Consider the following 21,790-nt stretch of genomic DNA (forward strand, 5'->3'; position numbering starts at 1 on the left):
GAACCGAACTCACGACCTTGCGCTTGCCAGGCAGGCGCTTTTGCCGCTGAGCTAAATCCCCAGCCCCCTGAGCTAAATCCCCAGCCCCTCATTTTTTAAAAGTATAAAAAATTATTTGGAAAATTTATTTTAAAGCTACCATTTAGGCTGGCCTTGAATTCACGTAGCCCAAGCTGGTCAAGAACTCACAGCAATCCTCCTGCCTCAGCCTCCTGAGTGTTGGGATTACAGGCATGTACCGCCATGCCTAGCATTTAAACTATTTTTTCAGTTTTAACATAAAGCAAGCGTTACATAGGTGTTAAGTATATATTTGTCTAATATTGAAAGAGAGTGAGGTAGTAGCATGATTGTCATTAATACGTGTTTTATAATCTTCGGTTTGTTAGAATTTGCTTTTTAATAATTAGTTGCTAGCTGGAGATAATACTTAAGTCACACTTTGTCCAGTGTATGTATATTAAGAATGTTTCCAGACTACATTTTTCAGGACTTTTTATTTCCTAAGTAGCTATTACTGGTTGACAAATACTAAGTAACTGTCACTACAAGATGACTTTTAGTTAGCTCATTTCCCATCTGTCTTTTCTTAGCCAAATATTTCATTTCTATTACAAAGCAAGTAGGTACAGATTTATAATAGTTGATTGTTGATAATATTTTAAAATTCTGCCTAAATTTTGGAATATAATTTTTATTTAAAATGAAGTTCAGAAAAGCTTTATAGTATGCGGCATTTTATGTTGTTACTTTATAATGTATAAATAAACCTAAGAATCTGAGGCAGTATAACACATAAAATTTAAAATATTATTGATCAAGTGACAGTATTTTGAGATTGAAAATCTACATTTCTAGGAGTTGGACATGAATTTCAGAAAGTTTCAGTTGACAAGTCATTTTCTAGAGGATGGAGTCGTGATCAGCCTGGCCAAGCTCCAATGAGACAGAGAAGTGCAACAACTACTGGCTCTCCAGGGACGGAAAAGGCGAGGAGCATAGTGCGGCAGAAAACCGTTGGTATGTACTCTTTAAATTAGGAGAACTGTGCAGAGCAGTATGCTCACAGTCCTGACACACCATGTGTATTAATGTACAGTTTTCTTGTAAGTTCTATTTTGTGTGAAATGAAAAACTCCTATAGCAAACTTTTTTCTCTCTAGTACTCAGTACCATGCTGAATTATATTATTATTTTTATGTAGTTTATTTTACTATTTATTTTATATCCTTTCTTGATTTTAAAATGTTACTTTATAGAATTGAAGTAGAACCCTGATTCAGTTTACAGAATTTAAGCATTAACTGATATACTTTCTGTTAATGAATGTACTCATAAACGTGCAAATTTAGGGTAGCTAATTTTTAGTACTATAGTTACATAGTTAAATTGGCTTCATAAACATCCAACAAGGAATTCATGCTCTCTACTAGCAGACTGCTGAGCCCAAGACGGAGCCTTCTGCTAGGCTCCCTGCTGCTTTTAACAAAGAAGAATTTCTATAAAGTATAGAAATGAAGGACCACTGCAGAAGAATTTCCAGGCTTAGGGTCACTCAACATACTGTAGACCTTGCTCACATCTCACTCCATTTGCTCTTAGAGATTCATACCTTGGTGTGAATTATAGTAGAAAGATTACTGCAATGAAAAACAAGGCGAGCTTTGTCCTAATCTCTTTCTTCCTCTCTTTAATCACTAAATAGCTCGATAACTTTGGACAGTTTACCCAGTCTTTCTTGTCTTTAAGTACTTCATCTGTGTAGTGACAATGATAATATTTCTTGTGCCTAAAGCAAAACTGCTTGAAATTATTTCCAGGTTTACAGTCTATAATGGTGGGAGAGTTTTCCCTGGGTATGTGTCTGTATTTAATGGTAATCAAGGATAAACCTTATTAATCTTAGAGAAATTTAAAACATTGTTGTAAGGAAATGTCTTCTATGAAACAGTGGATTCTAAAGTGTTAAGAGTTAAAAAAAAAAGTGTTAAGAGTTATAGCTTAAAAGGAAGACACAACTAAAAAGAGAATAAAATTAAAGATCATGGTTAATTCAAAATCTTGTAATGGGATCATGTTTTCAGAATTGTCATATGCTTACAAAATAAGGACATATCAATTGTATATGGCAAGCTGTAAGAATGAGAAATGGTATAAGGAGAAGGATATTGATGGTTTAAAATTAATATAATATTCCAGGTGTGGTGGCACATACCTGCCCAACTACTCAGGAGGCTGAGGGAGGATAATTATAAGTTCAGGGCCAATCTGGGCAACATAGCAAGAGCCTGTTTTGAATGCATGAATAAATAAAATTAATATAATACCTGGGAATTTTGGTGTACCTTTTGGAATCCTAAGAAAAATTCTGATTACATCTGAAATGCCTCTCTTCATTTTATATTCATGTCAGACTCACAGAAAATAATTTTTTTATCTTCTGGGTGGTGGCACACACCTATTATCCCAGCTCTCAGGCTGAGGCAGAAGAATCACACAAGTTTAAGGCTAACCTGGGCTACATAGTGAGTTCAAGGCCAGCCCCTGAACTATATAACAAGATATTGTCTTAATAAATAAATAAAAGTTATCTATTAGAGCAAACAAAAAGTTGATCATGATGGTAGATTTTATATTATGTGTATTTCAGCACGATAAAAAATCGGAAAAAAAGTTGAAGCATTGAAAATTTTCAGAAAGTTACCTGCATAAAGTCAGGAAATACTTAAAAGGGCAAGAGATTAAATTAGGGTGTGCTTTGGGCATGTATTTTCTCAAAATAAGTTCTTTTGTTTTTAGTGAATATACATGATTAAAAATTTAGTCTGTGACAAAATTGTATGCATGTGTCAGTCTTTCTGTCGTTACTGCTCCTGACTCTTCCGTTCACCTCACTAGAGACCACCACTGTTAGCAGTTGCTTGAGCATCCTTCTGAAGATACTTCATGCATTTGCAGAAATATCTACACTATGGTGAACTGTAGCTTTTACATATTTCAATGAAAACAGATTTTTTCAGTAGTCACTATGGGAACACTGTTCTAAGCATTAATATAGTTGTGAACAAAGCAAAAAGTTCATTGGAGCTGACAATAATAGTGTTGGGGAGAAATATTATAAACTAATAAATGTATCAGATAATACCAAGTCATGAAGAAAAGTATAGCAGCATAACAGACTAGAAATTAATAGAGCTGGAATTGGACTACATAGTGAGTTCTGTTAGGACTGTTTTAGATAGGGAGGTCAGGGAAAGTCTTTCTTACCATAGGACACAAGAATAGATATCTGAGTAAAGTAAGAGGGCGAGTTTAGCAAATATCAGTAGGAAGTATGTTCTGGGTAGAAAGAAGAGTATAAACATCCTGAAAGCAGGGCTGTGCTTGTAGTAGAGTGAGAAAGGAGAGTTAGGAGATGCCATAATGACATAATTTTGAGATTACTATGGAGCAAATACTGTTGAGCTTCTTCTAGCATATTTCATTACATAGAAAGTGCCTTAACTTAAAATAGCTTGAAGCTATATATTTTATGATTTTGTGCATGATATAGAATATACATATATGTCTCACTTTGGCATGTATATCTGTAGGTGAAGTCTGTAGGATTTTACTTTAATTTGCCTCCTAAAGAGACTAGATTAATTTATGCTTGCATTAACTATAAAGAGCTCCCGTTTTTCCTATATGCCTACTATTAATTAGCAGACATTTTGCTCCATAGTAGTGTGATGTGTTCATTCTCAAGATGGTTGTATTATCCAAGGCTTGTCTTGAAATTCTCAGTTCAAGCAGTCCTTCCTGCCTAAGCATCCCGAGTAGCTGGGGCTATAGGCCTGTACAGCCATGCCTCCCTATTGTTATTTTTGTAAATGTGAATAAAGATGAGCACATTTGAATAAATTTAATAGCCACTCAGGGCCTTCTAACTGGTTAGAGCATCAAAAATTCATTAGTCTATAATGATACTCAAAAATTATATGGGGGGGTTAAAACTCTTCTTTACCAAAAAATACAGTCATTGTATAAAAATATATATGTTTTGTTATATATATATCATATAAAATATGTATAATGAAGGAAATAGAAACATCTGTTTGAAGCCTTTGTAGATTTAAGCAAAGTTGATCAGTAGATCTTCACATTGTTCTGTAATAGGTTAGTTGAGAACAGGATATTCACTTGTCAGGGATCATCCTACAGATTATTTACAATTGCAGCAGGTAACTATACCTTTATAGTGGAGAATCTGAAGGTCATCATGTAATTAAGCATATAAGCCTAATTTCCAGTTTATAACATATACAGGAAATATAACAAGTTAAATGACTTCATGACAAAACACCTAAAACTAGAATGTAGTACATTTTATGAGACAATTTATACTCTTAAAAAAGACAATATCTTTAAAAGTGGTTGTTTCAGATTAAAAAGACAATAAACAGTATAATACATGAACCCTGATTGAATTCTTCCTTCAAAAAAAGTTATAAAAACATTTTGCAGATAATTTGGTTACTTTGAATAGGGATTGGATATTAATATTAGGGAAGTTTCCTTAATTTTCTTAGGTGTGATCCTGGTATTGGCTGTATAGGAGGATGACCTTACCCATGAATGAATCCTAAAGTATTTAGAGGATGAAGAGTCACGGCATCTGCAGCTTACTTTCAAATCCTTTAGCAAAAGTGTGCATACACACAAAAAATAAAACATATTTGGCAAGATGTTAGCAACTTCTCAATTTAAGTGGAAGAATACATGTATATATTGTTACATATAACTTTTTGTATGTGTTTGCAATTTGTCTTTAAAAATTGGGAGGGGAAAAAGATTTTCAAACTGCCAGTAATATAGTAAACTTGATAGTTTGAAGCTATTGGATATTCTTTTATACTGCTGGCTCTGGAAACAGGGAGATCTCTAGAACTCTTCTTCCTGATCCTGCTTCTCTGACCAAAACTAAAGAAGTAAAGCTACATTCCAAGAACTGAGTAGTGCGCAGTAACACTGGAAAACTGGGTGACCTTGAAGCAAACTGCCGATCACTTCTGCTATCTGGAATAAGTCAGCAAAATTCAGGATTGAAGGATTGAAGTAGACTTTCACGCGAAACCCGAGAGCTTGACAAAGTTAATTTGCAGTTGACAGTGCCTACTGGCATTAGGTAAATACAAATCTGAAGGAAGATAGTTGCAAATATTCCTCCAGAAATTCCACAGATTAGCATCAACAATTATGAGTTAACATAGATTATTTAACAAACAAGAAAGCAAAGTGAATTAGCAAAATGAAAAGCAATTTAGGTCCCTAATATTGTAAATGAATTTTCCAGGCTAATGTAATGTGTTTGAAGAAATGATACTCATTTTTAAAAGTGTACTCATAAAAATTATTTTTTAAAAGAGAGAACTGCACAGAACTTAAAGAAATAACAATGCAATTATTGAAAGAAAAAGAATGCATAGATTAGATGACAGATAAACCAACTAAAGAGAGCATTAGTGACTTAGAGAGATTTAGAGAAATTTAGGAGGGCAAGGATATTAATAAGTATAAAGGAAAGGGTAAGAAATATAGAATAGGGTGAGAGGTTCGAACATGTGTAAATATAACTCCAGAATGACTGAATAAAGGAGATGCCATGTTTTTTCAAAATAATTGTTAATTTTTAAATTTTATTAGTACATGTTTGCAGCTCATGCAGTTTGCAGTCCTTTTGGAGAGTGATTACATGTATATTCTACAGCTCATTTCTTTTTTTTTAATTCTGAGATGCAGTGTTTTGAGAACAGCAAATATTTGATGAAAGATACGAGTCTATAGGAACAGAAACACATAGTATAGTGAATACAATGAGTAAGTGAAAACCCAGACCTAAGTATGCTGCAGTGACAGATACCATAGAATAGAAAGGCAAAAGAGTTTAAAAGCTGCAAGGAGAAAAACTTGATCTACAGATTTTAAAAGCTACAAGAGAATGACAGTCAGAAAATAACTTTTCCTTACAGAATTGTGTACAGAACAAAACTTGCTTTATGATTGAGAATAAAATAAACACAGCGTTCAAAAATTTGCTACCATCTTACATTTATTGTAAGAAGTTCTTAAGACTATATCAGGAAAAAGAAAAATACTAGGATTGAAGATATAAGAAGGAGTAAGTGATCAAAGAAATTGGTAAATATATAGTAAACTAAATATTATCTGGAAATACTCTATTTTGGAGAAGGGCAGTATTAAAATACTCGTTATTATGTAATCTAGGAGAAGCTTAGTAAAAATAAAAGTATTACAAAATTTTTCTTCATAGGTAGGGTACGGGTGGTATTATATCAGCTTTAGACTTTCAAATATATATAGAAAGAATCTGGGGATAGGAGAAGAGGGGAAGGAAGGGAGGGGAAAGGAAAAGTTAAAAGGCTTAAGATGTGATATGTATATTTACTAGTTCCCCTATAATGATATATTATCTCTTAAACATATACTAAAAAAGTAAATAAATTACCTACCTCAAGATCACAGAACTTTTCCCATTTAAAAAAGAAAAATAGGGGCTGGGGATTTAGCTCAGTGGCAAAGCACCTGCCTGGCAAGCGCAAGGTCGTGAGTTCGGTTTCCGGTACCGGAAAAAAAAACAAAAAAAAAAACAACAAAGAAAAATATATAGGAAAACTACAGTTTAAAAATGGACACAAGATTTGAATGGCTGTTTCTCCAAAGAAGATACACAAATGGCCACTAAACACATGCTCAACAACACTAGCTCTCAGAGAAATGCAAATGAAAACCAAGAGTATTTCAAGAGTGAGATTCTCTTCTGCATATACCCATTAGTGTGGGGTTGGCGAACCTTTTAGAGCTTTCAGTGATACAGAGAGCCCACTGTAGCATGTATGTGATAGGTTCACCACCACTACACTAGGGGGACTATTGTCCACTAAAAAGATAGATGACAAGTGCTGATGAGAATGTAGAGAAATGAGAGTCTTCATACATTGCTAATGGGCAGGTGCTTTGGGAAAGTTTGTCATTTCCTCCAAATGTTAAACAAACCATTATTACGTTACCCAGTAATTCCACTCCTAGGTATATACCCAAGAAAGTTGAAGAGTGACTGCTCTCTTTATTTTTATATAGTGATGTCACATTAATCTTTAAAGGACAGATTATTCTTATCCCCTCAAAAGTTTGTCCTTCCCAGACTTGACAAATTCATATCCATATGCTTTACTTGAATATTTGGACTAATTCTGACTACTGCAATGGATCTTTCTTATATAATTTCTCAATACAGTAAACTCTTGACTTCTAAACTGAATTCATTCCTGAGGGCTGGTTGTAACTCAAGCTGTCAGTTAAAGTTTCAGGCTCCTCTACACAGTCTACCTCCTGTGTACAGGCAGATCTCATTGTCCTTAGGTAACTGGCCCAGATTTCTCAATTAACCCCACACAGGAAAGAATGTTGTAATATTCCTTCCAGAATTCTTGAAGGGTTAAATCTGTACCTGAGACCATCTGAAGCCCAAGTAGCCAGCGTGTAGGTCATAACTGAAGACTGGTCATAAGTTAAAGCTAAAATTCTAGTCATAACCCAAGTTGTTGTATGTCAGGCCAGTTGTAACTTGAGGGTCCACTGTATTGTCTTTTGCTTATTATATGTGAAGAGCCAGAAATGAACTATTGACTAATCCTGTTAAAACACAAGAATTTTAGATTTGTCTTGGTATTTGGGCAGTAGAGTAATCTTATAAAAACAGTGTTTTTAGAGAAGAATTGCATAATATATACTACAAATTTCAGAAGAAGCAAACAGGACTGAAATGGGTAGCTTCATTAATTTACTGTCACAACCAGGAAGGAAGGACTAACAGTGGGTGTAGAGAATAACCAAGTTGCACACATGGGCAATATAAGTCATGTTCAACTCTTCTCTCTTTCTTGTACCTCATGACTCTGGCTGAATCATTCTAGCCTGTTGATTGCAGCTTGAGTGAAGTATCCGTCTTATGTCTGCATTTCCACTCCTGCTACTTTGATCTAGTAGGCCATCTCGCCTACAATGTTGCAGAAGTTTTCTAATGTGCTTCCCTGCATCAGTCCTTTCAACTTCATATTCTATCCTCTTGTCATGATATTTGAAAATGTCTTTACATTGATGTAACTTCTTTGTTTACATCTTTCAGTGGACTTTAACTGCTTTTGAGAAAATGGGTTTATGAAGCCGTACATGATTTGGTTCATGCTCACTTTTTCATTGTCACTTTATTCTAACAGATAAGTATTTGTTCAACAGCCAGAAGCACTGAGGTGACTATACTTTGTGGATATATGAAATGCTTGACAGCAGTGGGAGAGAGGAATTGAACATATTCTGTCATAAGGTCCTTGCATTACCTAGAAGGTGGTACTGTGCCATTTGAAAGAAGAATTGGATTAATTGTAAGTGCATGTTGCAAACCCAAGGGTAACCACCAAACTTTTTTTAGAGTATTATAATTCTTATGCAAAAGGAAATGAAAAGCATATGAAATACTCATTTTAAACCTGAAAAACCAGGAGAGAGTAAACTTTTAAAAAGGAAAGCAGAGCAAGGACAGTGAATAAAGGACGGAAATAAATGCAGTACAGTATTACTTTCTCAGTAATCACCTTAAACATAGTGGTCTAAATACACCAATAGAAAGAAAGAGACTATCGCAATGAATAAAAGAACAAAACTCAAGTATATTCTGTCTTCAAGAATTCCACTTAAATACAGCCACATAGACAGATTAAAAATACAGAGATAGAGGAAGCTATGCAGTGCTAAGAATCAAAAGGAAGTGGAAATAGGCTTATTAATTTTAAGTGAAACTACAGAGCAAAGAAATTATCAGAGAGCATTATATAAAGATAAAAGTTGTCAGTTCTCTACGAAGACATAGTCCTTAATGTATGTGCATTTAACAGCAGATCATCAAAATACATGACACAGAAACTGGCAAAACTGTCAGAAGTAGATAAATCTCCTATTATATTGGAGAATTAATATCCTTCTGTTAGTAATTAATAGATTCAGCAGGTAGAAAATCAGTGAAGACACAGTTAAACTGAATAACACCATTGGTCAGCTGTACTGCATGTAATTGACATCTGTAGATTACTTCATTCAGTAGCATTAGGTTACACATCCTCCTCAAGCTCACACAGAACATTAACCCAAGATAGACTACATTTCATACCATGATGCATGCTTTCAACACATGAAAGGAATAGATATCTTAGAGTATGTCCTAAGACGACAATGAACTTAACTAGAAACCAATTACTGAAAGACAGTTGGAAAACTGCAAAATGCTTACAGATAAAATAACATACTCTGCGTATACATAGGACAAAGGAAAAGTTTCAAGAGAAATTTTATGGTATTTTGAGCTAATTGAAAATCCAGCTTATCAAAATTTGTGAGTACAGTGAAAAAAGTACTCTAATAGAGGGTAATCAATGGCATTGAAACATACTACAAAAGAAGATAGATATAAAATCAATAAACTAAGCATCTACCTTAGGAAACTAGAAAAAACAAGCCAAAAATAAGCAGAAGAAGACATAATAATTACAGCATAAAGTTGAAAACAGGAAATTCATAGAGAAAAATGAATAAGACCAATAGCTTCTTTGAAAAGACCAGCAGAACCAATAAATCTCTAGGTCAGGGTGGTGAACCTTCAGCACGCGTTCTGCAGCAGACTGTTTGTATCATTGAAAGCTCTAAAAGGTTCACCATCACTGCTGTTGGTTAACAAGAGGCTGGAGAAGAGCACCTCAGTCACTAATATCAGAAGTGAAAGAGGAGCCGTTACTGTTCACCCTTCAACAGTAAGAGGGTTGCAAGTAAATTTTGTGACCAACTATTCCCATCAATTTGATACACTAGATGAAGTGGGCCAATTTTTGAAACAAGATACAATCTATAAAATTCACACAAGGAAAATCAGATAATTTGAATAGACATATGTAATTTTCCAAAACAGAAAACATCAGGCACAAATGGGTTTCCTGAATTTTTTTCGGTTTTTGAAACCAAGCTCCTTCCTATAAAGTTCAAGCTGCTCTTGAACTCACTGTGTAGCCCAGGTTGTCCTTGAACTCTTGAAGATCCTCCTGCCTCAGCCCTGCAGAGTGCTAGGATTACAGGTGTCCACCACTATGCCTGGCAGGGCTCACTGAGTTTTGCCAAATACTGTTTAAGAATAAATTACTAATTCTCTACAGGTAATCCCAGGAAGAGTGAATCAGAAGGGATATTTACTCTTTTTATGAGGTTAGTGTTACCCCAGTGCAATTTATCTCATTAAATAAACAGAACAAGAAAAGTCATACAGTCACTGAAAAATCATCAGTAGCTGCAGAAAAGGAACTTTTCAAAATCGAACTCTTACTCAGGATAAAATCTCTTGACAAAGAATAAGGAAACTTGATAAATCTATTTTTAAAAACCTGTCTGTAATATCATACTTAATTGTAAGAAATTAGATTATTTTCTAAGATCAGCAATAAGGCACTATTCTCAGTATTTCTAGTAAAGTAAGACCAAAGAAAACACATTAGGAGAGAGTAAAGAGAATTGTTTTTGTAGATGACATGATTATTTATGTTGAAAATCTGAAGAAACAAGATTGCAGGATACCAGATTAACATAAAAATCAGTTTCTTCCTGAACACCAACAATGGACATTGGAATTTTGTTGCTTGCCCTTTGGCTAAGATTAAGTGTAACAATTGGAATTTGAAATTAAAATCACAGTATCATTTACACTAGCACCAGAATCTCCAAAAATAATTAGATTTAAATCTCATCACAGATATACAAGAGCTATATAAGGAAAACTGTGTGATTCTGATGAAAGAAATCAAAGACCAAAATAAATAATTCATGTGCATGGATAGAAAAACTTTTTCTTTGGTATTGAAGATTGAACCCAGGGCCTTGCACATGCTAGGCAAAGCACTCTGCCACTGAGCTATGTATCTGTAGCCCTAGAAACACTTTATATATATATATATATATATATATACACACACACACACACACACACACATACATACATACATACATACATCCATCCAAAGACAATTTCAATCAAATTCTCAAGTTATTTTATGGATGTTGAATAATTCATTAAAGTTTATAGGCAAAGATCAATGACGGAGAATAGTCAATACTGGAGAAGAGTGAGTTCAAAGGAGTGACAAAACTTGATCTGAAAACTTAGTGTAAAGCTACTGTAATCAAGTCAGTACAGTATGGGAGAAAGAATAGAGAAATAGATCAGTGGAACAAAATAGACGTACATGACTATAAGTCTATCAACCTTGATAAAGAAGCAAAGATTTCAGATAGTGCTGCAATCACTGCACAGCCGCATGCAAAGAAAGCAAGTCTAAGCACAGATTTTTCATCTTTTAAGGAAAAAAAAAAATTGTAATAGAGCATAGACCTAAATGTGAAATGCAACATATGACACCTAGAAGATAACATAAGGAAGTCTAGGTCACTTGGGGTTAGCAGTGAGTTTTAAGATAAAACATTGAAAACAACCCATGAAAGAAAAAATTGCTAAGTTAGATTTTATTAAATTGAAACTTCTGCTCTGTGAAAGACAGAATGAGGTGGCAAACTATAGAATTGGGGAAAAGTCTTTGCAAAACACATAGCTGATTAAGAATTTGTTCCAGAATACAGAAAAAAACCCTAAAACTCAACAGGAGAAAACAATTCTGTTGTAAAATAGGCAAAATATTTGGTACCTCACCAAAATAGAATGCAGATGGCAAAGTAAGCACATGAAAAATTGCCCAAATTTTGGAGACTTTGCATCGCACCAGTTATCGGGGCTCCTGCAGTGAGTCCCCAATCTCCTGTGTGGAGTTAGGGCTCATGGTGGGTAAGAAAGAGCAAGAGACAAAAATGGCAGGTGCAGCAGGGATCTGGGATGACCGGTTGCTTTCTGTGAACAGAAGACCTTGAGGCACCCAGAACCTTGATATTTATCCATTATATCGGAGTCAAGGACAATGGGTGAAGGGCAGTGGGTGTTTCCAGGAACAGTAATGGCCACCACAGTGGGCTAGTAAGAAGCACTCTTGCAAGGACAATGACAAGACGGGGGCAATAAGGAAACTGTAGTTTCCCCAGGTGCCTCACCTTCAGCATGTCTTACCTTGCCCCGGGCTTGCCACAGCAGTCACTAGCCCTGGGGCTTTCAGCTGTGACCAAAAAAGAGCGGGGAGTTTCTGCATTCCAATCTGGCTCAAAGGTCAGGACAAGGACAAGTGTGAATGTCCCCTAGACTTAATTTATAATTTGTAGTCCCCAATATCCAACATCGTATGTCATTAGGGAATTACAAATTAAGAGATACGGCCTCATACCTACTAGAATGGCTTAAGTCCAAAACACTAACAAAACCAAATGCTGAGAATGTGTAGCAACAAAAACTCTCCTTAATGATGGGAATGCAAAATAGTTACACTTTGTAGATGTGATTTCTTACAAGACTAAGCATAATCCAGCCATAAAGCTCCTTGGTACTACTAGAATAGAGAACATGGCCACTCAGCTGTTTGCCTATAAAGAGCTGGCTATGTAGAGGTAAATGTTCCCTTAGTTGGCTAAAAGAATGTTATCCAGGCCAGCCTTGGTACCTGGGCAAGATCACCCCTGTTCACCACCACCCCATGGAGGCTGCAGCAAGAGCCTGTGAAATTTCAGGGCTAAAGCATGAGATAACATCTCTGCTGAGGCCATGAGACTCAAAAAGGAATATACCTTCCCAACCGTAAAAGTGCTAGCTTTACAAACATCAAGTTATTTGTGTTATCACTAATTGGGGAGCCCTTGTGCCTGGTGCAGGAATGCTTTTTCCCTTCTTTACAAGCTGTGGCTGCAAAAGTTACTCTTCCTGAGCACCCAGTCACCTTTTACCCAGTGACGTAAAAGCCATGGTCACTCCAACTCTTGGCCCTTTGTTCCACTGAGACCAGCTGGTCGTCCCAGAGACCATTGAAACTGCAGATCTCTCTTTGTCTTTCTTCATCAATGTGCCACATTGCCAGATGGGAGACTGCACCCTCCGTGGGGGTTTCGGTAGTGCAAGATAAATTCATACAGAGCCCATTATTCCCCTGCCCCTTTTATGAGAGATGAAAATAAAATACCTTCAAAAATCGGCATGCTTATGAGTCTAAAAATGTTCTTACTTTTTGATGTTATATTTTTCACACTGACCTGTCTACACAAAGCATATTACAGATTAAGTCTGATTATTGGTGGCATATGGCTTGCAGATAAATGTGGTAATGGGAATATCTGTAGCTATCCAGAGATTCACTAACCTTAGCATTTGGATTAGTATATCCCCACATATCTCACTAGCTAATTCATTGCAAATAATTTTCTACATTGTGTCTAGTATAGTTGGTAGGCACTTGCTAGTCTTTAGGTAAGTGTGAAGATGCACAGTTAAGTAACAAAAGGAGGATGCATTTTGAAAAATTAAATCGGGCTTTAACATAGATACATGCCATTGCAAACACAGAAAGAGTGCTAAGGGAAATGCCTAAACTTTTCCTTCAAATTGGTAATGGTAAAGAGGAACAGAAGAAATTGTCAGTCCTCAAGGAAAAAAAGATAAAAATGGATAGTTTACTTGTGTAATCTAAAACTTGATTCCATTTAATTTAAAAAGATTACCTCTAAAAACTACATCTGGTTATCTTCTGTGTGAGCAGTGCTTTGTTTTGCCTGTATACTTGGGTCTTTGCTCTAACAAGTTTTAATGAGTAATTATCTTCAAGTCAATTGTACTTTTATTTCAAATTGTATTAAAAAATTGTTGGTTACTTTCACAAGAAGGAAAAGAAGCAGGAAAGCTCAAGCAGGATTAGATTCTGACATTTTACATATGTACTCAATTTTATTTTATTTTTTGTTTTTGTTTTTGTTTTTTTTTCCGGTACCAGGAATCGAACTCATGACCTCGTGCTTGCCAGGCCGGTGCTGTGCCACTGAGCTAAATCCCCAGCCCCTGTACTCAATTTTAAAATATACTTATCTTTAAAATATATGGCAAGCCATACACTGAAGACAAATTGTAACTATTACCTGAACAATTCCAACTATTCACTTTTTTTTTTTTTTGGCACCAGTAATCGAACTCAGGACTTTGTCCTTGCCTGGTAGGCCCTTTGCCCTTGCCTGGCACGCCCTTTGCCACTGAGCTGTATCCCTGGCCCATATTCACTTCTTTCTACACATTGATGTACCTAAAAGTAGCTCTTTAAAAATCCTTTATTTTGCCAACATTCATAACATTTTTTGGAAAAAGAGATTACTTATTTCTAGTTATAAACAACATAGCACTTTTAAGTTTTGGTAAATGGTTCTTTGGTTTTCCCTTTTGTATCCTCACAGTCTGAAGCTTTTTTCTTTTTCTTTTTCTTTTTCTTTTTCTTTTTCTTTTTCTTTTTCTTCTTTGTCTTTTGAGACAGGGTCTCCCTATGCAGTTCAGGCTGGCCTTAAGCTCACTTTGTCGCCCAAGCTGGTCTCAAACTCCCAGCAGTCCTCCTGCCTCAGCCTCCCAAGTGCTGAGATTACAGGCGTGCACCACCACCCCTGGCCAGCTTTTCTTTTTCAAATGATTAGGCTGAACTCCTACCCAGGTAGTAGTATTTTCTTTGGTTTTGTTTTTAGTTTTTTAAGACATGGTCTCACTGTATATTCCAACCATCCTTGAATTCACTCTGTGGACTGGTAGTCTAACTGTGTAGACTGTGTAGTTTAGTCTGGCCTTGAATTCTTGATCCACCTACCTCGGCTTCCCCAGGTGTGCCACCACATCTGGCCCAAATACCATTATTCATAAAATATTTATTAAACTCATGTATCAGTCATTAGAGATTCAAAGAGAATATACTTTGGTGTGAAAAGTTGAGAAATCTAAGATAAATCGTACAGTCTATTGAAAATATAAGCTTTGTAAAAGCAGGAATTTTTATTTATTTGCATTTATTGTTATATTCCCAATAAGTTATCTATTGAATGTCCCCAAAACTTCTTAAATGAGATATTTCAAGTATGAAAGAGGGTTTGTCAGGAAAAGAAAGAGATCAAGGACAAGAGTAACATACAAAGCCATGGTATGAGGAAAGAGCTTGAAATTTCTAGGGAGCAAAATAAAACTGTGTGGCAGCAGCATGGAAAGAGGGTAGGAAGATATGAAGGCTCAGTGAATGGTTCGTTGTAGCAAAGTCTGATCTTATGTGACAGGCTAAGGAATTTAACAGTGCAGGAGTTGTTACTAGTAACAAGGGAAGCCCAGGATTTTGAATTGATGTTAACATTCAAGCTGTTTTTTCCCATCACTATTGCTCTAGATATTATATAATATTGTCTTCTATTTATTCATAACTGTGTATATTATATATCTTCATTTAATCAGTAGTCCCTGATTTAAAATCTCTGTGAAGTTTAAGTTACTAGGTTATATCTGTGTGAACTAACATTTGTCTTCAGTTTTGTGAACTAGTGACTTTTTAAGAAATTATCAAATGTTATGACAAATGTAATTTTAAAAAGTAATCTAAATTTGTCTTTAAAAACATACTCTTTTAAGGTTTTATATGTTTATAATTTGAATGATCAGAAAATTGTCTAGTTTTCTCAAGTACCTGATTCTTAATGCTGATTGCAAATTCTGTTTTGTGTAAATGTTTCTATTTTTAAAATTTTTATTGCTTCTTCCTTATAAATAAAAAATACTGATGTGTTGAAGTACTCATTTCCTACCAGGAACAAATACTAACCATGACAGTAAATCCTTTTGATTGTGATATACTGAAAATTTTTCTAAATAAGACCTATGAGTGACTTGGAAATTTATTGGAAGGAAAATATGAAAATAGAGACGATTTATTCTTACAGTCCAGCTTCATTAAGAAGAGTGACTCAGAATTTCCTTGAGATATACCCAAATATTGTGTCACAAATTTCAGTTATTAATATGGAGTTTGTTTCAGTGTTTACATTCAACAAATATTAATTCTTGGTTTTGAGAATGTAGTGCTGAAGTGTGTGCTGTTTTTACTGCTATTCCATTGTAATTGCTAATATTAAAAAGCATTTTTCTGCTTTATACCAAACAGTTTACATTCAAAATGTATGTGTTCTCTGATTTCTTTTCTTACAGCTTGCCAGTATTTGCTGTGCTGAAATGTTTTAATTTAAAATTTCCTTCCTTTGTATCTTTTAGTTTTCTCTGTTGCTGCTTTTTCTGTGACACGAGCCTTTCATTATAGTCACTCTTCTTTTTTCCTTCCCCACTTCTTTCTTTTCCTTTTTTAAAGCCATGAGAAGCCGATCCATTGGTGAATGTGCTCTGCCATCGGCCTATATACGCAGTGCTAAAAGTGCTCCTGTTCTGATCCATACTTCCAAACCCTTCTTGCCTGATATTGTTCTCACTCCCCTTTCTGATGAGCTTTCAGGTAGTGCCACCTCTGCTAATTTCTGCACCACCTTTCACTTTTTAATCCTCTGCTTTCAAATTTGCTTAGTCAAATATACTCTTCAAAGTTAATTTCTTTGGGGGAGGTGTGGGAAACTGGGAAATGATTGAGAAATCAACATTTTGAGTTATTTGAACTCTAATGCTACCCTTGCAGTTCATTCTGGAAGTGCCAAGTTTAGTGCTGTGCCAATGTCCAATATTTTTATGTTTATTTTTTTCTCAATGTATGTTTGTATTTTATAGATTTCTCATAAGTGCTGGCTTAAAAGATAATGAAAGCCTTGATTTTAAGTTCCCCATTTTTCTGATACCAGTATTGTAAATCTTGAATAGTTTCTTCATTATCTGTCATAATGATACTAAATAAGGTCAGTAAATCGTTGGGAAAAACACATAATATAAAAGTGGGAATAGGTATTTGTATGTTTTTTAGATTTAATAGTATATAGAATTGTAAGGACATCCTCATTTAAAAACCATTCTTGGAAACCCCAAGTTCAAGAAGCTTCCATACCTGCTTAGCTTTCCAGTTCTGCTTCAGATCTTTAATCTCCAGTACTGAGATGACTTTTTTTTTTTTAATTAAGGCTTAGTTAGCATAATTAAGGCTTAGTAAAATGTATAGATTTTGTATTCAGTAAGTTTTGAGAATTGCACACACCACTAAATTACTAACATCCCAAATAAAATATGCAACTTTTCCATTACTCACTCTACCCTTCCACACACAACCAGTTTTTAATTTCTGTTGCCGTAGATTAGTTTTGTCTTTTGAAAAAAAAAATTGTATAAATAAAATCATACAGTGTTTTTGTCTTTTGGACAGAAGCAAACTTGTGTTGAGTACAGTTACTATGCAAAATGTGCTAGTTTAAAGAAACTTGTACATTTTTAAGTAATTTACTGTCTCTATTCTTAGGAGTATTTCCTTGACATTGTAACTTTTAGTGAGGTAACGAGGTTTTTGTTGTTTCAGCTTTTTCCAAACTTTGTACCCTTCAGTGCCTAAATGTACTGGAGGAACTAAAAGGGAAGGTGCATTTTTATTAATATTTCAGGTGATGTACCTTCCACCATCCTTAATCTTATTAAGAACAGGTTTCATCTAAACCAACAGGGGAAACATAAATTTAAAATTATGAACAGGTAGGTACAGAAATCTATACATGTGTTACGTTGAAAATCCGGCAAGTGAAAATACTTAGTATTGGCATTCTCAAATGAGGCAATAAAACATTTAATTATTGGATATGATATGTCTGTTTTCTAATTCAGAATACAATGACTAGGAAAAAATTGAGAATGGATTTTGTGGTGTTTGAGAGCTGTTCCAGAGATACTTTGAAATGATAGTATAATTAATTATGTTTAGAATAAAATTGATAGCTGATTTTGTAATTTAACAAAACAGTAATAAAAAAGGAAATCTGGCTTCAAACCTGGATGTTCAATAAATATTTGATGTATGAATGAACAGATTTTATACCAGAACAATTAGGCAGTCTGAATCTTTTATGCTATCAGTGCAAACAAGTAGGAAGATTAGAAAATATATACACAGGGTAATGTAAGTTTTGATGGGAAAAATGACATTTTTGCTATAGATGATGCTTAGCTATAAGTAAAGAATTGAGATATTTTGTCTTTTCAATGCTCTATTTTAAGTATTTTGTCCTTTCTTATGTGAATAACACAGGTGATAGTTGCTTATAAAAATTATGGTTTAGTTACTTAGGCAAATGAAATAATATTTCTGTCTTACAACAAACTACATAGAGATTATTATAAACTATGTACAATTTTTTTTTTTTTGCTTCAAGTATTGATTGATTGAGACAGGTCTCACTGTGTAATCCAGGCTAGTCTTGAACTCACTACGTAGCCTATGCTGGCGTTCGAACTCTTGGCGATCCTCCTGTGTCAGCCTCCTGGTTGCTGAGATTACAAGTATATGCCCCCATGCTGGGCCATTTCAAGCTTTTAAAGTATCCTAAAAGCATATAATACAAACCATTTTTGACCTGCTTAGAAAAATTAAATGAGTTTTGGCCACTCATTCTTAAAAGTTTGTTGGATCGCATATTCTCTTGTCTTAAAATATTAAAGTATTCTTTTTTCTCAGAATCTTCAGGGCTTTACAGAATTTTCGTTCTGCAACTTATTTTTTAAAAACTAAAATAAAGATAAGGTTGTTCCCTTTAGAATGTTCTAGAGCACTAACTTAGCCAGCAGGGATTCTTACTTCACAACTCTTGCTGTCCATTCATAATTCAGAAAGATTACATCTTTACAAGATGTTATGATTTAAGCATGTATAAAGAACGTTTAAAAGGATTTTTTTTTGTTTTTGGGTACTGAGAATCAAACTTGTAAAAGGAATTTTTTAAATGGCACTTTTGTTTTCACTTTCTCATTTGAGATAAAATGGCTCCTGTAATAAATGTAAGGATTTAGGTGATGTTGACACACCAGTTACTAAAACAAAACAATCTTCATATCTGATCATGAAAATAATAAATGTTCATTTTAGAAATACAGATGGTATAGGAAAGTATACAAGAAAAGATACATACTCCTAAACTGATACTAATTTATTCATAATTTAAAATGCCCTTGCTTCCAGTTTTTATATATGTGTACTATAAAATATAAAAGCCTAAGTAGATGTAACTTGAATTGGAAAATCATTTTTATCCCAGGAATGAAGAATAGGAAGTATACCACTTCAAAATAGCAGCAAAAATTTTATTTTTCCTGGAAATTGACTTATGAAGTTACTGTTTTCCAAGATGATGCAAAAATTCAGAATACGTTGTTCAGAGATGTAAATAGGCTTAGAGAGGAAAAGGTTGATAATGTTCATCAATATATTGAAGCTCTCCAGAAGTTCTGTTTAAAAATACTAAAACAAACTATAATCCAACATTTCTCAAACTACTTAAGCATAGAGTGCTTTTCTGAGTATGCATGTTAACAGCCTATAGCACTAAGATTTCAAAAAGGACAAATTTGGGAAATATTGAACCTTCTAATTTTAAAAATTAGCACTATGAAGATTGGACAGGACTACTTTATACCAGTTTGCCTTGAAGAAATCTGAATTACTGGATTTATTATTGCTCCTATGGTTCTTAGAGGCACAATGAAGGACCAGAACTTGTTTCTTGAGAGGCTGGATGAAAAGAAACAACAGGAGGAGAAGGAGTTATATCAGTACAGGCATTTGTAAAAATAGTGCTCAGTTAAGAAAAAACACAAATGACCAAAGTCTTGGGTATTCAATCAGTACAACTAGTTAATTGCTTATGTTTCTTTCTTGTTTAGCATGTGTGAGGTCCTGGATTCAGTTTTTAGGACTGCAACAACAAACAAACTCCTTTTAATTTTCCTTCCTCACCGCCTGATCCTTTAAAAAGAATAGTTGTCTTTGTCATTGTTGGTTTTTGAAGCAGTCTTGCTTAATAGTTCAGGCTGTCCTCGAACTCACTATGTAGCCCTGGCTGGCATCAAACTCATGGTGATCCTTCTGCCCGAGCCTCCCAAGTGCTGGGATTATAGATGTGTGCCACCATGCCTGGCTTTAAAAGTATATTCTTTAAGAATTGAGCTTTCGGATTTCAAAATATTATACTCTTTTTTTTTTTTTATGGCTGTCCTTGTTTTCCTTCTTAATTAGTTGCAGAACATTTTAAAGGGAATAACCTTACCTTTATTCTGTTTGCATTGTGTAATGCTGTATAAGTATATATGAGCAGGAGGCTGAGGCAGGAGCACTACCATGAGTTCAAGTTTGAGGCTACCTGAACCCTGTCTCAAATAAACAAATAGAAAAATTGAAGTGAACTTAAATGGCAGTTGGTAATATACTCATAAACAAAATACTGTAATTAACATACAAACGTACAGGTCATTTGCCATGTCCAGAATTTAAAAGTCATGAAAAAAGAAATAGAAGAGTTTACGGCTGGGGATATAGCTCAGCGGCACAGTGCTTGTCTGGCAAACACAAGGTCCTGAGTTCAATTCCTAGTAACACCAAAAAAAAACCACACACACACACACAAAACTATATTTCCCTAACATATTTTGGGGGCTGTGGATATAGCTCAGAGGTCCTGAGTTTGATTCTCGATACCAAAAAAAAAAGTTTAGTGGGTTAAATTATGGTGACTTGAAATTTAAATTATTTATGTGAACTTGACTTACTGCCTTTAACCTTTGCTTTAAACCTTTTCTTTAAACCTCTGCTTTAAACCTTTGCTTATGAGTTCAATAACATAGATAACTGCTTAGAATTACCTACATTAAATTAAAACCATGCACATTATACTTAGTTTTAAAAAGATAGAGTTTTTATTAGCATAGATTCTCTGTACTTCTTACCCATCTTGAAAGTATATTGTCATTGTTGCCAAAATAGACAAAATGTATAAAATTGCCTAGTAATTAGCTGAAAAAAACTTTTTTCAAACTGGCACCAATTTCCATGTAAACAAATGTAAATGATTTTGCAAATTTAGGAGCCATACAAATATTACTGACCATAAATATTTGTGCTTGACCAAGAAAATAGTTTAACTTTGGTAAAAGGAAGTTGGGGTACTTGGTTATGTAAATCTTTTCAGAAAATTTTTAAATTTTCCATTGATTTGGTAGTATTTTAACTTGATTTTTTTTCCCCTTGAGGAACTAATTAGACTTTTACCAATCAGTAGCTACTAAAATTTTACTTTTAAAAATGCTTCCTTTCTACCAGTTTTTATTTAAGCCATAGTATGTGATGTCTTTCAAGCAACTGTGAGATATTATGATGAACAAAGCAGAAATCCTCAAAATATAAATTCTACTAGGAAAAAGTATGTTTTTATTACACATTACATTTTAATTCACAGCTTACCTTTAAACAAGCAAAGGAAACCTATTATTGAAGCAGAATATTCAAGGTTTTTGTTTTTTGGGGTTTTTGGGGGGTGAGTACTAGGAATCGAGCTGAGGACCTCATACTTGCCACTGAGCTAAATCCCCAGTCCCTGAAGCAGAATATTCAGAAAAAAAATTTTAATACAGAAATAATTTTCAACACTTTAATACTAAGGGATCAAAAAGATAAAATGTAACATTTCTATAAATTTATAGGCTATTCAGGAAGCATTTTTTTCAAGGTTTGAATACTTGTTAAAAACATCTCTTGTCCATTAAATGGTTTCTCTTTAAGTTAAAATAATTTAAAAGCTT

The 21,790-nt window shown here is 34.4% G+C and overlaps 1 protein-coding gene across 8 annotated transcripts in view; it reads left to right on the forward strand.

The window, feature by feature from the left end:
- Ralgapa1 (Ral GTPase activating protein, alpha subunit 1 (catalytic)) overlaps window positions 1-21,790 on the forward strand; it is a 246,379-nt gene that overhangs the window by 88,532 nt on the left and 136,057 nt on the right. For 5 of the 8 annotated variants that reach the window (XM_013510373.1, XM_013510372.1, XM_013510369.1 and 2 more), the window contains exons 16-17: window positions 859-1,020; window positions 16,392-16,532. In XM_013510373.1, coding sequence (XP_013365827.1) covers window positions 859-1,020; window positions 16,392-16,532 — 303 coding nt within the window. The remainder of the gene's footprint in view (window positions 1-858; window positions 1,021-16,391; window positions 16,533-21,790) is intronic. The other 3 variants (XM_013510371.1, XM_005376917.2, XM_005376919.2) reach the window with 1 other exon arrangement.

Source organism: Chinchilla lanigera, unplaced genomic scaffold, assembly GCF_000276665.1.
Source record: "Chinchilla lanigera isolate Chin_1 unplaced genomic scaffold, ChiLan1.0 scaffold00008, whole genome shotgun sequence".
In the NCBI taxonomy this organism is placed as follows: domain Eukaryota; kingdom Metazoa; phylum Chordata; class Mammalia; order Rodentia; family Chinchillidae; genus Chinchilla; species Chinchilla lanigera.